The sequence below is a fragment of the Corapipo altera genome, unplaced genomic scaffold, assembly GCF_003945725.1.
Source record: "Corapipo altera isolate COAL_440 unplaced genomic scaffold, ASM394572v1 67, whole genome shotgun sequence".
Taxonomy (NCBI): Eukaryota; Metazoa; Chordata; class Aves; order Passeriformes; family Pipridae; genus Corapipo; species Corapipo altera.
This window is the reverse complement of record NW_020884906.1, coordinates 8,710,270-8,731,415: the sequence shown is the minus strand read 5'-3', so window position 1 is coordinate 8,731,415 and position 21,146 is coordinate 8,710,270. Positions and strand designations below refer to the sequence as shown.

Sequence of the window (21,146 nt, the reverse complement as noted above, 5' to 3'; positions counted from 1 at the left end):
GAAAAGATGCACCAGAGTTGCATGTTACTTCCAGTGCTGAGACAGCACTGGTAGCATCACATTGCGGCATCCTCTGTTTCCTTCTGCTCTTGGCCCATCAAATCCTCAGTGGCTGAAGTCTTCCTTTGTAGCTTTCCTTTTCTAGAGTGACCGAGTGCTCAGCAAAATGTTACCCTGAGGACCTGCAGTGTCTTTTCTGGTAAACAGCAACGTTTACCTGAGAGCTGTGGCCAGGTAAGAGAGGTCATCCTAGTAGCAGCTACCTGTTTGCTTTTCCTGGTGAGCAACACCTGCTCACCTCATGTCTCTGTTTCACATTATGTCATATCCCCAGAACCTCCACCACAATCCTTGTACACACACACACTTCCCCCTCTCCCCATTATCCTTCTGTTTATGTGTTACTATCACAGCCTAATGCGGTAACATTTAGACCCACAACACAGAACTCTGCCAGCTCTAGAAGGAAATGAGACAGGGAAAGCATTTCCATTCCATATGGGGCAATGCTGTGCTTTGCTAGGCATCTGTGGAGCACTAGTCATTGGCACTCTTAGTTAATATTGCTAGCTTGAAAAACATCTTGTGATTCAGGAATTACAAACAGCACAGTCAAATGTAACAATACCTGTAAGCCATTTTCAAATTCTGTATCTCGGTGACAAATTTCAGTTCTATCAATGGTATCTGTTCTATCTGTTTGAACAATTCTATCTATTGGATTCAATCACCAGCTTTGTTAACGTGGAGTAAGTGCCAAACACAAATTCCTCTATGTCCCTTAGTACCTCTGTGGGGTCTTTCACATTCTTTCTGTTCTTATTCTTTCATATTCTTTCAGTTCCTCTATTAGGTCTTTCATAGTGCATGCCCAAGTACAAGGTTTGTTAAGGCTGTGATCAGGTCCTGCTCCAGAAAAAGAAATATTTTCACGTGTTCTTCTGGCAGACATATGCTACTTCTTGTTCTTGTTCCCAGACTTTCCTTTTAATTTGTATTTATTAAAGCTTTTTCTCAGGGCCTGTGAAAACTGAGACACTTTAAAACAGTTCCTTTACTTCCATTCTCACAGGCCTGTCTTACAGGGCTTTAATCAAGCTTTCAGAGACAACAATTCTACTTTGATTCTTCAGTCTTTGGGGAATGATAACTTTGATAACTTTGATTCAAACAGCTTTGACATAAAATGCATTATATAATATATATAATATATATATTCCATATATATAACATATATATATATTATACATATATATATATATATACCTCTCTAATATCTTTTAAAAATTATACGTGTATATATAGATATGCATCCTCAGTTGGCTGCCATTTGAGTTGCTCTCTGGATTCACTGGTAATTAACTTTGCACTGGGAATCTGGATAGTTGTCAGGGAATATAACAATGTATTGGGCATGTACTTGTTTCTAATATAAAAGGTAGCAACAAATCTTTTCTTTAGACTTTGTAACAGGATCTTTTTCAATTTACTTAGTGAAGGTAAGGTCAAATATTAGTTGGACAAGATCAAAAGACAGGAGGCTTGAAAAGCTCATATATATGGCGACAGAGGTGATTAAGGGATTACAGCATCATTCATACAAGGAGAGGCTGAGAGAACTTGGATTGTTCAGCTGTGATAAAAGAAAGCACGGGGGGAACCTTTTCAATTTGTGTAACTAACTGATGGGAGGGTGTAAAGATGAAGCCAGCCTCTCCTCAGTGTTATCTAGTGAATAGATAAGAGTGAAAAGGCACAAACTGAAATACAGGAAAATCCATTCAAACAAAAGGAAAAACTTTTTTTATGGTGAGGGTGACACTGGAACAAATTGCCCAGACAGGCTGTAGAGTTTCCATCCTTGGAGACTCAAAATACAACTAGACACTGTTTCCTGCTTTGAGCAGGGGGATTTGAGTGGACAGTCTTCAGGGTCCCTTCCAAACTCATTTGTTCTGTGAATATTTGCTTTTTCAATTTGATACAGCTGTGAAGGAGTTTCAGTACTTCAACAGTGAGAGTTAATAACCACTAATCCACTTGCCTCCCTGCCTCATAGGGATGGAGTAGAAGATAAATCAGTGATTTATCTTTTATCCTGTTCCTGCGGGGATGTGGGAAAGGGTATGTGGTTACCTGCAAGGACAAAGGACAGTTGCAGTATTCAAGATTGATGCACAGGTCTGAGTAATGAGACATGATGAGCCTATTCCAAGGAAATGCAATGTACTGGCCGTGCTCCCAGTGCCGTGGAAGGTAAAGAATACCCGTCCCAGGGACAGTGCATCCTGCTGGCATAGCAAGTCTGCACCTGCAAGTATTCAAGTATTAGAATCTACAGGGTGCTACAGTTTTGCAAAATTAATGTTTAACCTCTTTTTCTTTTTCTTCCATTTTCTCCCTCTTCTCTTGTTTTCACAGCCCTTATTGGTGCCTGTGGAGGGAATTACACTTCTGCTACAGCTGTGATCTACTCCCCAGATTTTCCTGACACATATGGCACAGGCAAAGTCTGTTACTGGACCATACAAGTTCCAGGAGCATCTCGAATCCACTTCAGCTTTGCCCTTTTTGAAATCAAAGATGCTACAGATATGGTGGAATTGCTGGATGGCTATACCTACCATGTTCTAGCTCGTTTTAATGGCAAGAACCGGCCTCCCCACACCTTTAACATCTCTTTGGATTTTGTCATTTTGTACTTTTTCTCAGATGACATCAATCAAGCCCAGGGATTTGCTATCAGATATAGAGGTGAGAGGCTAACTTTCCTGTTTCTACCTTTCAGTGAAGCATTTAATTCACATAAGAGATTTCTGAAGTGGGAATGAAAGAGCAAATATTTTAACTCTCATTTAGCAGGTGTTTTATCTCTCTTGTTGCCACTGCACAGTGGGTAAAAGCTTTGCCAAAAATTCTCTCAATTTGGAACACTCCAGTCAGCTATGTCAGAAATAGCAAAGTTCAGGTTTTCAAAAATTCAATCCTATACCTGTCTATCAAAACAGATTAGAAAATGACAAAAGGTGAAACAAATAAATAGTACTCCATCTGCATCTTAGCTCCTCTTGTCTCCTTCCAACAGTTTATTCCTCTCTGATCGAAGATCATGAAAACATTTTGGTCCTTGAGTTGTACCTACTGCTATGATGAGAACCCCAACCTAGTGAAATACAGGCTTCTTCTGGAATCAGACATAATTTGATTGAGTTCTCTTAAGTAAACCAGAGAGCAGCACTTCTGTTTACAAGCACAAAATGAAGTCCAATTCCACCTGTTAAGAAGTTGTTATTTTAATCATACTCTTGTGTTTTCAGCTGTGAAGGACAATGTGCATCAAAACAAGACTCCAGTGAATCACACCCTTTCAGAGAGGATAAATGAACAAGCAAATCTCAGCATCAATGCAGCTCGGTCATCAAAGATACTTTATGTCATCACAACCAGCCCAAGTCATCCTACCAGCTCCATGCCTGGTAATATTACAATAAAATGTGGAAACAGGGAAAACATTTTGCCAATGCACAATCTGGAGTCACTATTTCCTTTGCTCCTCCTCCACATTATCTGATTCACTGCGCATCTTACTAATAGATGAATTTTCATGCAGTCTAATTAGCACTAACTGTGATTCTCTCCTTACATTTCAAAACTTACTTCTCAGCATAAATGAGAAATAGTGTGAAGATGGTGACTTCTGTCTTGAGAAGGAAAACACATCAAAATAAAATGTGAGTCAGAGCAGCCTCCTCACTAGAATCAGCTTCAGTGACCAGTGCATACTAGAGAGTGGCACAAATTGCTGAAAAAAAAAGAGCAAGCTTTTGTAGAGTCTAGAAAAGCTTGAATGCTGGATGCATCCCAGTTACCCCAATTAACAAAAGCTTCATCAATAATACAAAGAATACAAGTTCATGGGTGCAGGGGAGGTGCCACTGAGAACTGCCATGTGTCAAGAACTTAATGTTACAATGACACAATGGGTCCTGCTTGACTTGCTCCTACAACCAGAACTAAATTGAAATATAAAGTGCAATGGCCAAGAGCAGACCACAAATGCTAACCAGGACTCTAGAAGACACTCCTCCCATTCCATACTTTGTGATTTCTTACATAACTACCTAATTACTGATAAAAACCTGGACCACCTCCTTGCAATCATAAGAGTTGCTACTGTAGCATACATTCTAGTCTGCTTTTAAATTTTCTTCTAAGTTTTGGTGCCTTTGCTAGATAATTTTACTGGTATATGCTTTGACTTTTGCCAACTTTCAATTTTATTGGGAGCAGTCCTGCAAGGAAAAAGCCAGTTCTGGCTGAAAGTTGTAGTTTCTGCCAGTCTTGTAGGTTTGAGGCATCTTCAAATTACATTTTGAATAAAGCGTCAGAAGGCTGCGTGTTTCTTTTTTCAATATTCTTACTTTAAAAACTGTAAGTAAATGAATGTACTAACAAAACTTCCCCCCTCTCCTTTTCTTCTTCTCTTTTACAGAGTGGACAATATACAGTCTCACAGCACTGCTCATCCTAAGTGTTACAGCCATAATAGCAAAGATAATTCTCCACGTTACCATGAGGTGAGTGTGGAGCAAAGCTGTCCCCAGAGAACTCAGATCTCAGCTCTGTACCAAACCTGGTATCTTCTTGGCCTTCTGATAGTCAGACTGGTCATATTCAAACCCCAGTTATTTATTACATATTTGTATCCTCATAAAAGATACTAAATAAGCACATTTTTTTTAACTTCCCAGTCTGTTAGGATAGCATTTGCTGCTAGAATTTCTCTTCTGGTCTTGTCTTGACAAGATTTGTATTTTAAGGAAGAAGAGGGAAAGAGGAAAATGTAATCAGACATCTAGATTTGGTGAGAAGAGGTCAAAGTATGATAGTGCTTTGCAAGAAAAAAATTAAAACCTCATCCCAGATTGGGGAGCTGGGGAAAAAAGTTAGATATAGGCTAGTTAATACTTAATTTCTTTTTCTGAAATACTGAAAATGGTTCAAAAAATAATCACAAAAATTAAAATCTGTATTATAATGTGACACATAACCAGATGGTTTTTTGCCTATTAATAAAACCAATATAATTTATTGCTTTATTTTTCTATGCTGACACCAAGTAAGTTTTGTGTCCTCTAGATGGACACTCATTGAATGAAATGATAGATGAGTTAGCAGCAAATCAAAATTCTGAATGTTGTGTTTACATACTAAAAACAAGCTTAAATATAAAAGGAAATGAATTTGTATTAATAGCAACTCGTAACAGAATCTGTACAGATTTCTTAACTTAATGTCACTGCTGTTGTTAGGGTAGCAACTATTCTGGCAGTAGAATACCTAACTTTTCATTTGGCCATGACAACCAAGAAATGCTCCAAAAACCTCTGTATTGTGCAGAGGGAGAAGCTGCGAGCATTCCCAGTGCAGCAGCACTGCAGACAGACCACTACAGCTTCCCAAGCACCTTAAAATAGAGGAGTGAATTCACCCTTGTCTCCTAGATCCCATCAGATTCCATCCACAAGTGAAACTGAAGATTGCAGTGATGTCACCACTGCCGGTGAGATCTGGAGTATATTTTACCAGCCATCCACATCCATATCCATCTTCAAGAAAAAGCTCCGAAATCAGCAGGATGATTGCAACCCACTCGTGGGAAACTAAAGTGCCTTCTGTTTTACAAGAATTGATCTTCTTAAGATCCAGGTGACTTGAGATTAGTCCTTCCTTTTTTTCTCCCAGTCTCATACTTGTTTTCCAAAAAGTCCGTTTCCAAAGACCTTTGAGTGACTTTGCCTATCTGCTGTTCTCTTGGGTATATTAGTGACAACAGATTTAACTGCAGCAATAGTTTTGAAGTATCTGGTGCTCATCAAATCTGTAGTGCTCTTAATTACTGCCTTTAAACTACTGCACTTAAAATATATGTAAAAACTTGTAAAATTCAAAATGTCCTGTACCCCTGCCAGAGGTAACTGAGTGAATATCTGCAGGTTGAGGAATTATTGTGTCCTGCTTTCCTGTATCACTGTATTTTATCAGGCTACTTTAGTCCTTTTATTCTCAAGGCTGAAGACAGAGGTAGGTACAGATAACCTGTTCGGCTGCCACAGCAACCAGAGCTTATTGGCCTTAATGTAAACACGTCTAAATGGTACTGTACAGTAAAATGGGAACCAAAGACTTGGAAAACATACCAGCCTGGTTGCCCAGTGCTCTGCTGTTTCTACATTTTCTGTTTCTACAAGCAGAGATGCACAAATGAAAATCAAATTCAGGAGCTGCTCTATCAAGTTTCAGCTGCAAACACACGTTTTGATGGAGTCCTGCTCACCAGGGCAAGGCCTGCACGAGCAATGAAGCCTTTTAAATGACTGTGTCTGACCCATCATTCACTGATGTTTATGATAATTTTGTTCATATTCACAGCGATCCTTTAAAAAACCATTGTACTCCAGCCTGAAGTCCAGCATCCATTCTGGGTTCCTTCTTAAAGGATTGCCCAGAGATACTGTAAATCCACTGAATTTTTTAAACAGTGAAGCTAACAAATTTTTACTCTGAAGTTACAGATATTAATCTCAGCAGCCTAAAGTGGGATCAGCAAGTTCAGAGCATCAAGATATTTAGGAAAAACTGTCAATGCAGAAGACAGATAAACTGACTGGCAAAGTTTACTGAGTGAGCAGCTCCTCAAACTATGTTTGAGGAAATTCACTGAGAACCATTAAACTGGTTAAGTTTAAACATATACAGTGGTCTGCATATACGAGACATACCATACATGCAGTCAGAGAACATCTATTAAGAGCATCTACAAGAGGTAACTAAAAAAAGTAAGAAAATTGTCACCAAGTTCAAATTCATTATAGTATCTGCCCTTATGTTTTTTAACATATAATTCCCTCCCCTTCACATGGGCTACAGATTTCCTTGAAAAAATAGGGCATCTAAGAATTAAACAATGAAATATTGTGCCTTACTTGCCATTGTAGATCTAGTCTTTTACCTGAACTGAATTCAATCCAGCTCTATTTATGTAGCACAGATGAGTGCCAGCAACAGCTGAACAATGCCACCATATGTGCCTAAAAGAAACAAGACCTTTACTAAGCCAGCAATTATGAAATTGTTTATATCAAAAATGGAATATCATGGGAACATCTAGTACTTTCTTGCATGAGCTGCTGGAAAGAATACAGGAAACTATAATTACTGTATTACCTAAAATCAAGATAGGACGAGTTGTAAAAAATAAGCTGCTGGTTCTCTCTACCGTGCCTTCATGTTAGACCAAAACACATGATCTGCTTCAAACCAACAAAAATTCTGAAACTGCCTTTTTAACAGTCAGGCTTTGATCATGCTGCATAGAGAAAGAGTCCAACTCACAGATTCATAGCAGAACAAAGTAAGTTGGTTCCTAAGCGTGCTTAATGTGGTGCACTAATAGAAAACCAGGAGGAGAGAATTGCAGTGTGGTGCCCAGACCCTTAAGAGTTGTTATGAGCACATAGTGCTTATCACAAACTGGTGAAGCTTTGTTTGCTTGCCTCATCAAATGTTCGTGAGCAGTTAAACATATAGAGTAAAAGAGACATTCACAAAGCAGTTAGCTACTGCTGAAAAACGGAAAAAAACCATCGGGAATGCCCCATGACTGATTTTTACCTACTGCAGGAAACTACAGAACTGCTAGGCTTCTCTTCCTTAGTAAAGAATTTAAGTTCACTATAAAGTTGGAGACGAGCATTAAAAACAACAACTAAGACTGAAGCCACTAATGGAAAATCTAGAGAATTTAGAAAGAGATTTTTGCATCAGTCCCTTAGCTTCTCAACTGTTTTTTATATAATAAAATCGCATTTCATGGGCCTTTCTTAGGGAATGCTTATCGAATTTCTGTACAAAAGACCCATAAAACCAGCAGTTACAGCAGATTAACTGGTCATGGCAACAAAAAACATGACTATGCAGAAGGTATTGGACAGTACATGGGTAACATACTAATAAAAGCTCAGTGGAAATTGTGAGGTCCCCATTTCCCCCCCACTCCCGCAAATCTTCCAGATTATCTGATTCTAGATACCTCTAATGCTTGCAAACAGAGCAATAGATGGAAATGCATGAACAGGGACCCTTAAATAGCACTTGTTACTGTACAGGCCTGAGACCTTAAAGAGCAGGTAGATCTCTGCTGTGAATTTTTTCCAAATGTGGTTCTGTCACTCACACTCCTCGTACAAGCACTTCAGGGTGTGGTGGTATATGGCCAAGGTATATGGTATCCATTAACATAGCACTTTTTGATATTTGCTGTAAGGGTCTGGGGGGAGAGAGAAACAAAACGTGTGACATGCACAACTGTTGTAATCCCACATGATTCAGCATGCCCCTACTACACAAGCAGCTGAGTGCTGACAGCTGGGGAGCACGGACACCTCAGGAGGTGACTGTTTACACCACTTTCTTCAGCAAAGTGAAAATAACTGCAGAAGAAGAATTTGTTTGGAATTGTATCTGAATGGCCTTCTGATGTCCTGCCTATCAGTTCCCTCAACAGGCTGGACAGGCTGCAAGTCTGACATTGGCTACAATGTCAAAAGCAACTGTTTTGACAACAAAGTAATCCTGAGGAGATGCCTCCTCATATACATACATGCATTCCAGCTCCAGCTCCGGCCCCCTTCTCACTCTGGTGTCGGTCTGACCGGTGTGTGGTGCTGCAATAAACTGACAGGTCAAAAACTGCCATCGCCTTTTCTTCTCTGAGTTACTTTTCACAGAGATGAGTTCTCTGATATTGTTTATTGGGTGGTTGCAGAGAGAGATGAGCTAACACAGCTAAGTGGACAATAAGCCATAGGAAAAAGACAAGTTGTCTGCCCCAGAAGCTGGGGCAGCAAGTGCTTCTGCTGGCACTGCCACTGCAGCAATCTGCGAGCCTCGACGCTGCGTGCCAGAGCCTACACTGTGTGTGGACCTCAGGTGGAAAGGGGCCAGCTGGACAAGTGCCTTCCCTAATACAAAATCTATGTTTAAAACTAGTTTAGTTTGTTGACTAAATGATTTTATATGTATTTTTGTCTTAATATTGTTATGTTGTGGGGAAATAGAGACTGTGTTATGTAAAAATGTGTGATATGTTATCATAGTAATATATATATTTATATATGTATAGGAAATGCATTATTTAATACAGCATATTATGCTTGTATCTTGCTAACATTTTATAGGAAGAAAAGATGTTAGTTTACACTCTGGGAAAAATAAATTTTCTATACACTGTAACTGTAGGAAAAAAATCAAAGATACTTTTTTGGTATCTGTAACAGAAGGTCATTGAGAACAGGGTAACTCAGACTCAGTTCTATGGCCAAATAGATGCTGATGAAACAATTGCTTTAAGAAGCACTTACCTCCTTTGAATCTCATTTCTAGCTTGTATTTGTATTAGGCTGTTCATCAGATTCTACAAATTCATATGCATATACTCTCTGAACCACTTTTTCCTTCAAACAGCTGATCTGCTTTTTCAAAGCATTAACGTCGTCCTTTTTAGAACTTGTTTCTGGCCAGACTTTCTACAGCCAGTACAATGCTGAGGAAGTTTATCACATTGCTCATGCAGACAACTTAGTGGGATTGCAGAATTATGGTGTTTGTATTCCAAGCCCCCCTGGCAGGAGTATAAATGGGAGATTTTTACAGATAGCCCTGGAAGCTGTACTGAATGTGCAGCCTGTATGACTACAGACCAAACCCATCAGCAGACACATGGCTGCCACTGAAAGAGCATGACCAGCTATTCCACTTTCATCTTCTGCTTAATGAGCCTTCTCAGGCAGTGGGAAGGACTACTAACAGATTTTTCTAGTGCACCACTTTGCCTAAAGGAAGGGTGAACTACAAAAACAACTGACAAATACTTGTCCAACTAGTTCTTAATACCTTGCATCAATATTTCACAATCTTCCAATGAAATATAGTTCAGTGATAGTTTCACCTGAACATTGTTCTAGGAATTTATGAACTCTGCTACTCATTTCTGAATTCTGCTACCTTGAGAGTGAAAAATAGAATTCTCTTCAGACCACACTATTTTTCCTATAACAACACATTCCTGATACACATACATTTCATGCAGCTCATACTTTCTCAAATTTACTGAGCACCTGTGCTTTGGGGTGAAACTCAGCATTCTGAATTTCAGTCTCAAGACAACTTACTACAAATGCAAAGGCATGAACCACATAAGGCTGTCAAGAAACCAGAATAAATCAAACTTGAGATGACTCACCACTGAAATATGTGCTGTGTTTATAGCTGGTCACCCTGCATTCAACAAATGGCTGTAAATAATAATTATGAAAAAATAAATACATTTGTGCAGAAGGAGTTGTTAGGACTGCTAACTTGTATACAAGCATGGAATAAAGGAAGCAGAAACTGCTGCAGTTCACCAGCAGATTACAATGGGGCTGTCCACTGTGGAGGTTAGAAGAGAATATCTGAGCTGAAAATGCTGAGAATGATTACATATATAAAGTATAATATTGCTCTGACACACAATTTCTGAGGTAACAGCAAATTGAAAGTTTTCAGTTTACGTGTTTTCAGACTGTTACAAAGAACTGTAACAATTCTTTCAGTGTTTTCTTTACGAATTCCAGTAACATGTAATGCTGTTTCCACTTACTTGTGAGATTCATCTTTTCTTTAATTAATTCCTCCTGACCAAAATAATGCTACAGTTTAGGAAATCTTCAGTGACCTTTTATGTAAACACCAGAATACCAGTGTCAGATACCCAAACTGTCTCCAGCTTTTCATGTGAAGACTCAAACTCTCTTTTTCTCTTAGAAACGCAACTGTCACAGGGGACTGGCCTCCCCTTAGACAGGGTAGGTTACTCTGCTCTCCTTTCTTGCCATTCCAGTTATGAGACTCCTCTTGCACTTTGGTTTATTCTGGGAACTGTTGCCTTTTTTTCTGTTGCTGTTTCCTAAGCAACAGTTTCATTCCCCATGAGAGAAATGTGTTCTTGATTCTGAAAGAGACGCTTTTCTATGAAGCATTTAAGTCACAGGGGCACGGCCCTTTCATTGCAAGATAAAATATCCAGTTTCAGGTATGCTGTTGTCTCCCTGGCCAAAGAATTAGGCCAGGCTGGCTCCACGGGGTATGAACACAGCCATCCTTTTAAGGGCATTTTTCTCTTCACACTACCCAAGTAACAACAAACGTTACCTAACAGCTGTCACAGGATTTGACAGATGCACATGATATTGCAGATAATGTTACAGAAACACCAAGTGTTACTATAATGTACAATCCATTAAGAATAGTCTGCTCCTGCTTGTCTTTTTTTACCGTATCAAGATTCTGTGGAGGTTTGTGGTGCCCACAGGACTCATTTTGCCACTAATTTGTTCCTTAAACATTGAACCTCAATAGAAAAAAGAACCGTCCCCTGCCAAGTATCAAAATTTTCATTTTTGACAGAAAATATTTACATTTAGTCAGTTTAAAAAAGCCACAACAAAGAAGAAACAGAATATCACACACACAACTAAGCATCACATAAAAAGTTCAGCCAGCAGCCCACAACTGTCTTTCTCACAGAAAGAGAGGATGGGCTCACTGATTATTTTGTGGGACAGCAAGAGTGAAGGTATGCCCTGCTCTTAAAGGCACAATCACCTCACAGTTTTCTTCAGAACAAGAAGCAAGAAAACAAAACACAAGTCAACAATAGCAAGTGGGGGGTGGAGGAAGGGAAGAGGAAGGAGACTCAGATGTGACCTGTCAACACAGGCACATCAGCCAAACACAGATGGCAAGTTTTATGCTGTTTGGAAAAACAGTTGTTTAATGACCTGATTTGCAGATAAAATGCCAATTTCCCGTTTTCCAAGTGGAAAAAGGGGCAGGTACTTTAACTGAGAAGTGCTTGCTGATGCTTCTTAATTCCTGCCTGCCTGTTGCTCTTCCATTATTGTGCCTGTCTTTGCATACAGACAGGCTTTCCCATTGTACCTGAGATGAGGATGATAACTGATCCTCCTGCTACAAAGGGTCCCATGCAAAATGACACTCCAGTTCAACAGGCTGTCATCCCAAACATGGAGTTTTCACATATAAAGGGGGTTGGAGAGAAGTAAGGCTCATTTCTTGGCTGAATCCCGAGGTGACTGAATTACAGTGCACTTGAACATGGATAAGAGGAGGGGAGAGTCCAGGGGATTACTTGGTAAAAATCTCTGGGAGAAGGAAGAAACTGGAGGAGGAGTCTGGAAAAGATTTTTGTGTGCGTTTGTGTGTGTGTGTATCTCTGGATGGGAAATATGCATGAAGGCAAACTGTTTACACAACAACATACAAACATGTATCACATAAATGCATACACACACACACACACACACACACAGAGCCACATATCCCCAGGCCCCCCTCTTTCAGTGTCTGCATAGACATCTTTGGTCAAACTGTGCTCTCTGCTGACAAAACAAGTAGCACAGCACTGATTATCACTTCAGTGGGACCAGTAATTTCATGATCCAAGGCAAGGATTTGGATCTAGCTTGACTATTCAAGCTGTGATTCATCCAGTTGTGTCCACCTCCATCATGCTGGTTCAGGTCTCAAAACCATTTTCTTTCAGGACAGTAAATTATTTTTACCTCAAATTATACCGGAATTAAGTTGCCCTGGCCACAAGGAACAGGCGGGTTCCAAACATAAAGGCTTTCCTAAGCCTTTGCTTTCCCTTCTGTGCCTGCCTCCCTCTGTAACCTTTGTTCCCCCACAAGGAATGGAGCTTCCCCACCTCAACAGCAACCACAGCAGGTGTGAGCAGGGACACTGGGGCACCAGGCACCCTCATGAACACTCACCCTGTTCACTCACACCTGGGGACAGTTAAAACTGTCCAGTACTGGACTCACACTGTGCACAACACCTGGTAAATTCAACTGTGGCACTTGGGGAAAACTGAATGGTCCTAAGAACATTATGGCTTGCCTCCAAAGGAAACCACAACCACTTATGATCTCTGTGTGTGTGTATGGATATACATATCCACCTATCTATTATTAAAAAAAAAAAAAAAAAAAGAAAAAATGTTGTCTATTAGAGTTCATCTCAGCATATCTAGGACTGTACTTTGAGGAGAACAACTATCTGTGTCCTTTCCCCCAAAACAAGAAGAACAACTCCCACATGTATATGCAATAAAACTGTATTTTTGTGTGGTTTTGCCTTTTTTTCTCTTTTAATACAGACATTTGTACACTTTCTTACAAAACTGCAGGTAACTACAACTTCTCTTAAATCATTTTTGGTCGGCAGGTACTGTAAAATCTTTGTGTGCAATTATCATGTATTTACAGGGCCTCGTGTTAGTGATTTTCAATGATTATTACAATAATGTCACACACTCTCAACATAAGACATGGCTTAAGATAAATATATTAGTAAATAAATATTCTGAGAACATATTTCCATAAATGAAATGTGCTGCTATACATATACAGAATATATACAAGATGCTTTCTAGCTTTTAAAACATTTTTAAAAATGGTAATGAAGGAGAAAGAGCCCTTTGACCATATTACAAATCTTTACAGCAAATTTTATACAAAACAATTTTAAGTGCTATAATTTTAATTAAAAACATTTTAAATAGTGCCTCATGAGCCAAACACAATGACAACTGTTCATGTAAGTAGTAGAAAGGCATTTTGTTATAAAAACCATCTATTCATGGCCAGGTAGCCTGTAAGTCTGCATGGACATACAGGCAGCAGGGATGTAAGTACATGTTGAATGTAAAACCCAACACAGAAACCAGGTGAAGGGTGTCTGTGGTATGGCCTGCAGAGACTGGTGTACTGGCAGAGATTTCCACAGCATGTGAGTGAGACCAGTACACCCAGGAACACCACGAACCAGAATATTCAAATCTTTTTTAGAACCACATTTTACCTCAACGTGCCATGTAGTTACACAGTACAATCCATCTTAGGTGGCCTTCTACAGTGCCTCACAAAACACCAAGCAGAATAACCAAGCCAGTATACCATAGCTTCTACAATGCATTTCTTTTTTAGTGGAGCAAGGAGAGGGTAAGACTTAAAAATAAAAAAAAAGCAAAAAAACCACAAACCTTTAGAGTTTATTCTCCCAACACATACCACTTACTTCCATCATTCAGAGAATAAGTTTTTAATAAGCTTTATACACAGAAAATGTGTTTATTGAAATTTTTCTTTTAATCTTATACCCAGATATTGCCTTGTATTAATTCTCTGAACAGCTGGATTTTGGTGCTTGTTGATTAAAGAGATGTAATGTGAATTCCTTTAAATATAACTTTTTTCCTAACTTATTGGGTACAGAAAGCAAAAGTAAACAGATGATTGTATTATTTCTCAGATGTTTGCTTCTTTTAAAATATTTCATTTGGGACTATAGAGAATACAAGTTAACTTTGCTGGGTCTCACAACTAGCCCAGTGCTGTCAGGGACGTTGCTTTGGCAGAATATGTAACATGAAGGTACATCTCTATTTCATGTCTTTTAAGTACCTCCAAAGTGTACTGAACTTAGGACAAATCTTTTCAGAAGACTGGCACTGTGGGCATTAAATATTTAGTTTCCCTTTAGAAGATTTCCTACTGTGAATACACCACAGGATGACACTGTGTCCTCAGGCACATGCAGCATGACAGGCAATTTAACCCATGCTATGGTAGCCTCTTACTCAGAAGCTGCTGTTTCCACAGGAAACAATTGCTATCAGAAGTGACGACATAAATTATCTCATGATAACAAACATCCCCACCAGTACAAGAACAAGAACAAAAGTATGTGCCCAGGCTAATGGGGTACAGAGAGCATTCTGTACAGAAGACAAAAATGAAGCACAGCTGGCTGGGTCCGAGAAACCTTTCCAGCAGATCTGTCTATGGAAGCTACATCAACCACAGCAAAGAAGAAAACAATGATTAAACCAAGTTCCTCACTTTCCCATATGCACAGTGACAAGCACTGCTTCCCTTAGGCATGCTTGCAGCCTGTAAGGAAACAAGAAACCCTCTGACCTGTTTCCAAAGTGAGCCAGCAAAGCTGCAAGCACACTGCAAGCTCTGTTTTCACTGCACTTGCCAGCATTCCTCACAGCCATAACAGGGGCTACAAGTGCCTGAAAAACTTCCTATGGAAGGAAAGGTTCATTACCTACAAAGGTAATACCCTTTCTTAAGCCCTTTGTTCTAGCATCTGCTTGAGGGAGAGGTCCCCAGTAATTCTTCACCAGTCAGAAGATACAATGAGGTCCATGGTTTAAATACAGGAAGTGAGGATGAGAACATTCTGAGCTACCAGTTCCCTACCCCCACTGTTCAAACTAATCATCATGGCAGGAGACCCTTCTTAGCCAAACCATCAGAGCAGCATGAAAGGGGGAGGAGGGGAGAGGAGAAAGGAGACAGTCCAATGCTTCAACTCCCTCAAAATCACTCACATAACTTGCTGGCTGCTAGGATTTGCTACTGGGATTAGTCAGTATCTGAACATCCATTCAGCAGCTGTATCCCTCTGGACTACTATATTTCAAGGTGCTATCTGGTTTCTAAGGCAGGTGTAGCCCTGAGCTTATCAAAGGCTGGACTCCTTTAAGTAGGAGATAACAGCATCTACACATAGCCTGGCTTATTTAACACACTGTGTTACCTCTCAGCAAGAGGTCACTTCTAAAAAGAAAATATAAATAACACTTTGTCATTAATATAGAAATGGCACTAGAGCTCAGAAATGCTCCACACCATGTCCCACACGGGCTTTGCACACAAATCGAGGCCTGAAGGCTTCAGGCAGGAGGGACAAAGGAGACAATCAAGCTGATGTGAACACAGAGGAAGTAGGGGAGGGACTTCTCCACATTACCACTTTTGTGTGTTTGTCAAAGCTTAAAAAAAAATTAAGTCCATGAGATATTGGAGTTTCTGATAAGCTCCGCTTCTCCATCTGGGATCATCTGGACAGGTCTAGTCACTGATTTGGCTTCTCTCCAAGGGATGAGATCCAGCACCTGAAGGATAAAGAAAACTAAGGAACATTGCATCTAGAATATTACATACAGTTTTGGGACCCCCAGAACAAGAGACTGACTGACTGGAGTGAGTTCAGCAGAGAGCCAGGATGCTCAGAGGGCTCTCCCTGTGTGAAGAGGCTGAGGGATTTGGGCTGTTCAGCCTGCAGAGAAGGAGGTTTCAGGGGCACCCCTAGAAACTCTGCAATACCTGCATGGAGGTTGTCACAACAATGGAACCACAGCCTTCACAGACATGCATTCTGGACAAGAGGTGAGGAGCTTAAGTTCAAGCATGAGAGGTTCAGACTGGATATAAGGAAAATCTTTTCACCATGCTGGCAGTCAAGCAGAGGAACAAGAACCCAGAAAAGGAGTGCACTCTGTGTCCCTGGGGGTTGTCAAAACTTGACTAGATAAACTAGGTCTAATCTAACAAACTGAGTAACTTGATCTGATTTCAGAGCTGGCTCTGCTTTGAGCAGGTCGGACTAGATGATGGCCTGAGGTCCCTTCCAGCCTAGGGTACCCTGTGATTCTAGGAAAACCCTTAAAACAGCCCTGGCAAAGCGGGTAAGGAATATCCCCTTCCTTCTGTGAGTGATTATTTTTTCCCCTTGTTTTATGTCCACAGCAGAGACTTTCCCACATATTCTTCTACAGCAATTCCAAGATTTTCACTTTCTTTTTTTTAAACCTTCAGCTTGTCTGTCCTCTCCCAGCACTGTGGCCTTGCCTACCTAAGCAACTCACCACAGCTGCTGTGACTGGCACAGTGTCCCTGGCTGTGGGAACTCTAAGGGGGCCTGGTACTGGCAGTCACTTTTTCTCCTCCCCACAAAGGATGAGTATGAAAGCTTTTATAGGGTTAGATAGTAAACTACTCCTCTATTCCTCTAGCTATGACCAAATGAGTACATGCAACAAGAGAATAACACTTTAGGGCAAAGGGTTAGTCGAGAACCTGGTCTTATGCAAAGGATGGAGTCACCTTTATGGCTGCAGGTACCTAAGTAGCTGACAGCATTTCATACTCTAAGACAGAAAGGTAGCAAGTAATCAAAAAAAGCACACATATTACCTGTGACCTTTGTGGTTGTCATCAGCTTCTGGGAGTTCAGAGTGGGACTGGGAAAGAGCATTCCGGCTTCCTCCTCCTGAGAGTAGTTCTGCCGCAGGAATGACGTTGCCTCATAGCACACCTCCCTCTCGACCTGTACCTCTCCAGTACCTTGACAGTGCAGGTAAGTATCCAGCTCAGGTGTTCCATCCCAGGAACTACAGCTTCCTGTGTGGGTCCCTTGGTGCTCTGTCGGTAGAATCAGCTCACAGTCTCTGTCTTCAGGAATTATGGGAATGCGTTGACCCAGATCACATACACCCTTACAGCAGTTTGGCAAGGTGTCCTCAGGAAGCGTGTACTGCACATTCACTGCATAGTCTTCTGTATAGCAGCCACCACCTCCACTGCCACTGTTGCTACTACAGGCTACCTGCTTCTCTTCATAGAAGCAGCAGGGCAACCCCTCATATTTTACCCCATCTGTCCTATGTAAGTGGTCTGAGTTAATACTGTACAAGCCTGGGGTGTTCCCTGACTGTGGTTCAATTCCTTGGCCACATGTCCCCCACAGCGGAGAGCTAAGGAAGAGTGCACTACAGTCAGCTGTCCCATTGTTAGGCTCCAGGGCAGAGTGCTGGAATTCAAAGCAGCACGTGCATGCTTGCTCCGAAATCGACCCTGCTATCTCTGGATTCTTCCAGTTCCTTTTAACATCCAAGGCAGCACCAGGAGTGGCCTCAGGTCCTCCCTCTGAGGTAGTGCCATTTGGATCCCTGTGCTCTAGTGAGGAATTACTGCTATAGTTCATATCCATGCTGCAATTAGACAGTTGGTCCCCTGAGGAAGAAGCTGGCACGAGCCGGCAGTCAGCACCCACCAGACTGTGACCATGAGCTGGAAGCTCATCCTGGTGGGGGCCCTCCAAGAGAACAATTGCACCCCTGTTTGCACCACCGACCTCACCCACTCGGCAAGGGCTCTTACTGCGGTAAACATATGGGTCATAGTCACTGCTCAAAGAGCTGCGGAAGGTGGAGCAGCTCCCGTAAACCCCCTGGTTGCTGACCTCAGTGCAGTCAACCATGGAATCACTAGAGGAGCAGTGGCACTGACCAGAACTGCTGCTGCTGCTGTCGCTCCCAGGGCAGTCAGCCAAATATCCACTGCACACGGAGCGATGACCATGATAGCAGCTAAAGCTGGAGGTACTGCCACTCTCCAAGCGAGATGAGGGCATTACATGTACCACGGGAGGGAAAAGCATGCTGCTACCAGGCTGAAAGGCACGGGAAGGACCCTTTGAGGAAATGCCAGCTGGAAGCTGTCCATCTTGCTCAGGGTAACTAAGGCCTTGGAAGTAGTAGTGCTGATACATGGTCTCATACCGGGAAAAGCACGCTGCTTTGGAAAAGTTGCGTCCGCCAAACTTGGGTCTTCGGAAGTTGTGAGCTGGAGAGTAAGCCCTGTGTTCCAGGCTACAGTGATGTGTGTTCAAAGCATGATCCAAATGAATAGGCTGGTAACTTTGAATGTAGGCTGGGGACGGGGCTTGGTAGAGGCTCTGTTCACCGTGTCGCTCGACTGTGAGTACTGTGATGGGGTTTCCGTGAGGGTCCATGCTCGTCCGAGTGGGATACGCTGTTATCTGGTTTGCTCTGTGCACCCGGCCTGGGTAATGGACAGGCAGAATCACCCTCTGCTGCCGGCTGCGTGCTGGGTTGATGGATTCTAGGCAGATTGGACCTCCATTTCCTTTTTTCTGTTCTGAATGAGAGAAATAAGAATGCAGAAGTAGAACTAGCAGGGAGTAAAAAGGAATACGCTTCATGCAAGAAAGCGGGATATTTTGTTCTGTACGCACCGATTTTTCACACAGAAGGAAAAATAACAAAACAAAAAAAGTAAGTCAAGAGCATCTGCCTGGAAGCCTTTGAAACACTCAAATGTATTTGCTTAAAAAGGAAAATGAGTGAACTTATTTCAGATACTGTTCTCATATACACAAAACCTACTTACACAGTATTCCTGAACTGGCAGAGGCTGAGAGAGGCTAGAAGTCATCACTCAAGTTTTCACTTTACATATTATTTTATATAAATGTGTATTAACAGAAAACTTTCTTAAGACAGAGGAAATGAAAGGGGGAGAGGGCAAGTAAGGGAAACCACATTCCAAGTTACAGAAAAATAAACCCCCATACATTTGTCTTCTTTACAATTCCCAAGAGAAAACATATTCATCTGCTCAGGGGCTGTGCAACGCTGCCCTCGGCTGGGCATCGCCCCCAGCCCATGGAAGGCCAGGGCTGGGGCTGCTCTGCAGGGCCTGCAGCCCCTCCCAAAGGGTTTAGGACTAACTGTATTTCCAGAGCTGCATTACAATAAAGGCTGAGAGCCCGACACAGATTAACAAGCAGGCACAATTTCTGTTTCATCTGGTGAGCTGCTATGTCTGAAATGAAGGACACGAGAGAGCCCCACTGCAGCACTTACCTATGATGTTATGGCGGCAGTGAGGGCAGGTGTGATGCTGCAGCAGCCAAGGATCCACACATTTCTTGTGAAACCGGTGAGTGCAAGGAATGACACGCAGTTCCTACAGGAACAGACGAAGGACCATGAGAAAGTACTTCTTCCTAACAAGTGAATTTTTCACAGCTTGTTTCTAGATTTTTCAACCTAGCTGCAGAATGGATCAATTCCTACTCTCAAAGCGCTAAGAGGGAACAAATGCCATCAACAGAGCCAAGAGCATAACATCAAGTGATCAGCTGTCTCTAAAACAAGTCTGCAGGCACACTAGAACTCCATGCAGATATAGTACATTTCTTTAAACACCTTTTGCTGTGTGTCCGTATGACCCAACACCTTGAAGGAGCCCATTGTTTAAATTTTCCTTAATATATTAAATGAACTTTAAAAAAAAATAAATCAAGAGTAATGATGTACCTTGCTATTAGCAATGGAAAACACTCAAGGAAAAGCAAAACCAACACAGCGTATATGATACTTTTCCCCTTGCCCAGCACTCTTACCCTTCAGCTATTATCTTTTCACAGGATTTCCTGAGCCTGACTTCTTTATGATTTGTTCTTCAGAAATGCAACCTGATGGAGGTAGTGACTTGCAGAATGAGATCCCTCACCTCTCACTTTGTAACATGGGTACTCTGGAGCTGCAGAATGCAGCTGAGGCTGACTTGGCTGCTCAGTGTGATCAGACTGGCAAGTGGCACCACTTCAGCACACAATGTACCCAACAGCCAGCCACGTACCACAGTGCTAAAACCAGCTACATCCTCAGCCCATGTTGAAGAAACCATTTATCCTTTACCTCCCCATCAATGTACTTCTCCAAGCAGATGGCACAGTCAGAGGTGGAGCTGCTACTGAGTGTGTCCAGTGCTCCACAGTTACTTTCTCGGTGTCCCTTACTTTTGGACTTAAACTTCCTGGTCTCCATTTTCTCCAGTGCTTGCACTGCAAGCCTGTTCATGGAATTCTACATCAAAAGAAAGAAAACGAAAAAAGGCAATGCTGCTGTGTATGGGACTAGAGTGTAGAAGCAGAGAAACACCACCATAATGTATCAGACCCAATGATGTATAATTTCACAAATCAAACAGAGGGAAGGTTAATTAGAATTTATATCAGAAGCTTCATTAAAAGAATGTATGCCACATGCAAAAGTGAGAATGATCAGCTACTTAGAATTAAAACAGTGTGAAGGAGCTGAGAAATGGGATGCACTGGAACTGCTCAATTGATAGCAGCAACTACTCCAGCCAACATATAACACTTGGTCAGGAACTTGTTTTGAATTGTCAGTATTGACTGCAATGCCCCAGTATGCTGTTACTGTCATATTACCAGGAGCAATACTTGAGAAAGGGATTAAAATGAAATGTTAGCTGTATCATTTCCTCTTCCCCCCAAATTTAATCAATAGTACAAGTTTAGGAAGGCAGTGTGTTGTTTTCATTTTACTG

The 21,146-nt window shown here is 41.4% G+C and overlaps 2 protein-coding genes across 5 annotated transcripts in view; one reads left to right on the top strand and one right to left on the bottom strand.

Moving 5' to 3' along the window:
• KREMEN1 (kringle containing transmembrane protein 1) overlaps positions 1-11,893 on the top strand; it is a 32,585-nt gene extending 20,692 nt beyond the window's left edge. Inside the window, exons 6-10 of one of the 2 annotated variants that reach the window (XM_027652239.1) lie at positions 2,422-2,754; positions 3,318-3,476; positions 4,493-4,577; positions 5,505-5,709; positions 8,828-11,893. In XM_027652239.1, the coding sequence (XP_027508040.1) occupies positions 2,422-2,754; positions 3,318-3,476; positions 4,493-4,577; positions 5,505-5,667 (740 nt within the window). In that variant the 3' untranslated portion in view covers positions 5,668-5,709; positions 8,828-11,893. Of the gene's footprint in view, positions 1-2,421; positions 2,755-3,317; positions 3,477-4,492; positions 4,578-5,504; positions 8,752-8,827 lie in introns of those variants that run through there. The other variant, XM_027652237.1, reaches the window with a different exon arrangement.
• Positions 11,894-13,227: 1,334 nt separating this feature from the next.
• The window catches only part of ZNRF3 (zinc and ring finger 3), a 75,431-nt gene continuing 67,512 nt past the window's right edge, over positions 13,228-21,146 (bottom strand). For all 3 annotated transcript variants that reach the window (XM_027652226.1, XM_027652227.1, XM_027652228.1), the window contains 4 exons: positions 20,492-20,659; positions 19,652-19,754; positions 17,178-18,923; positions 13,228-16,096 (listed from right to left, as the gene is read on the bottom strand). In XM_027652226.1, coding sequence (XP_027508027.1) covers positions 16,053-16,096; positions 17,178-18,923; positions 19,652-19,754; positions 20,492-20,659 — 2,061 coding nt within the window. In that variant the 3' untranslated portion in view covers positions 13,228-16,052. The remainder of the gene's footprint in view (positions 16,097-17,177; positions 18,924-19,651; positions 19,755-20,491; positions 20,660-21,146) is intronic.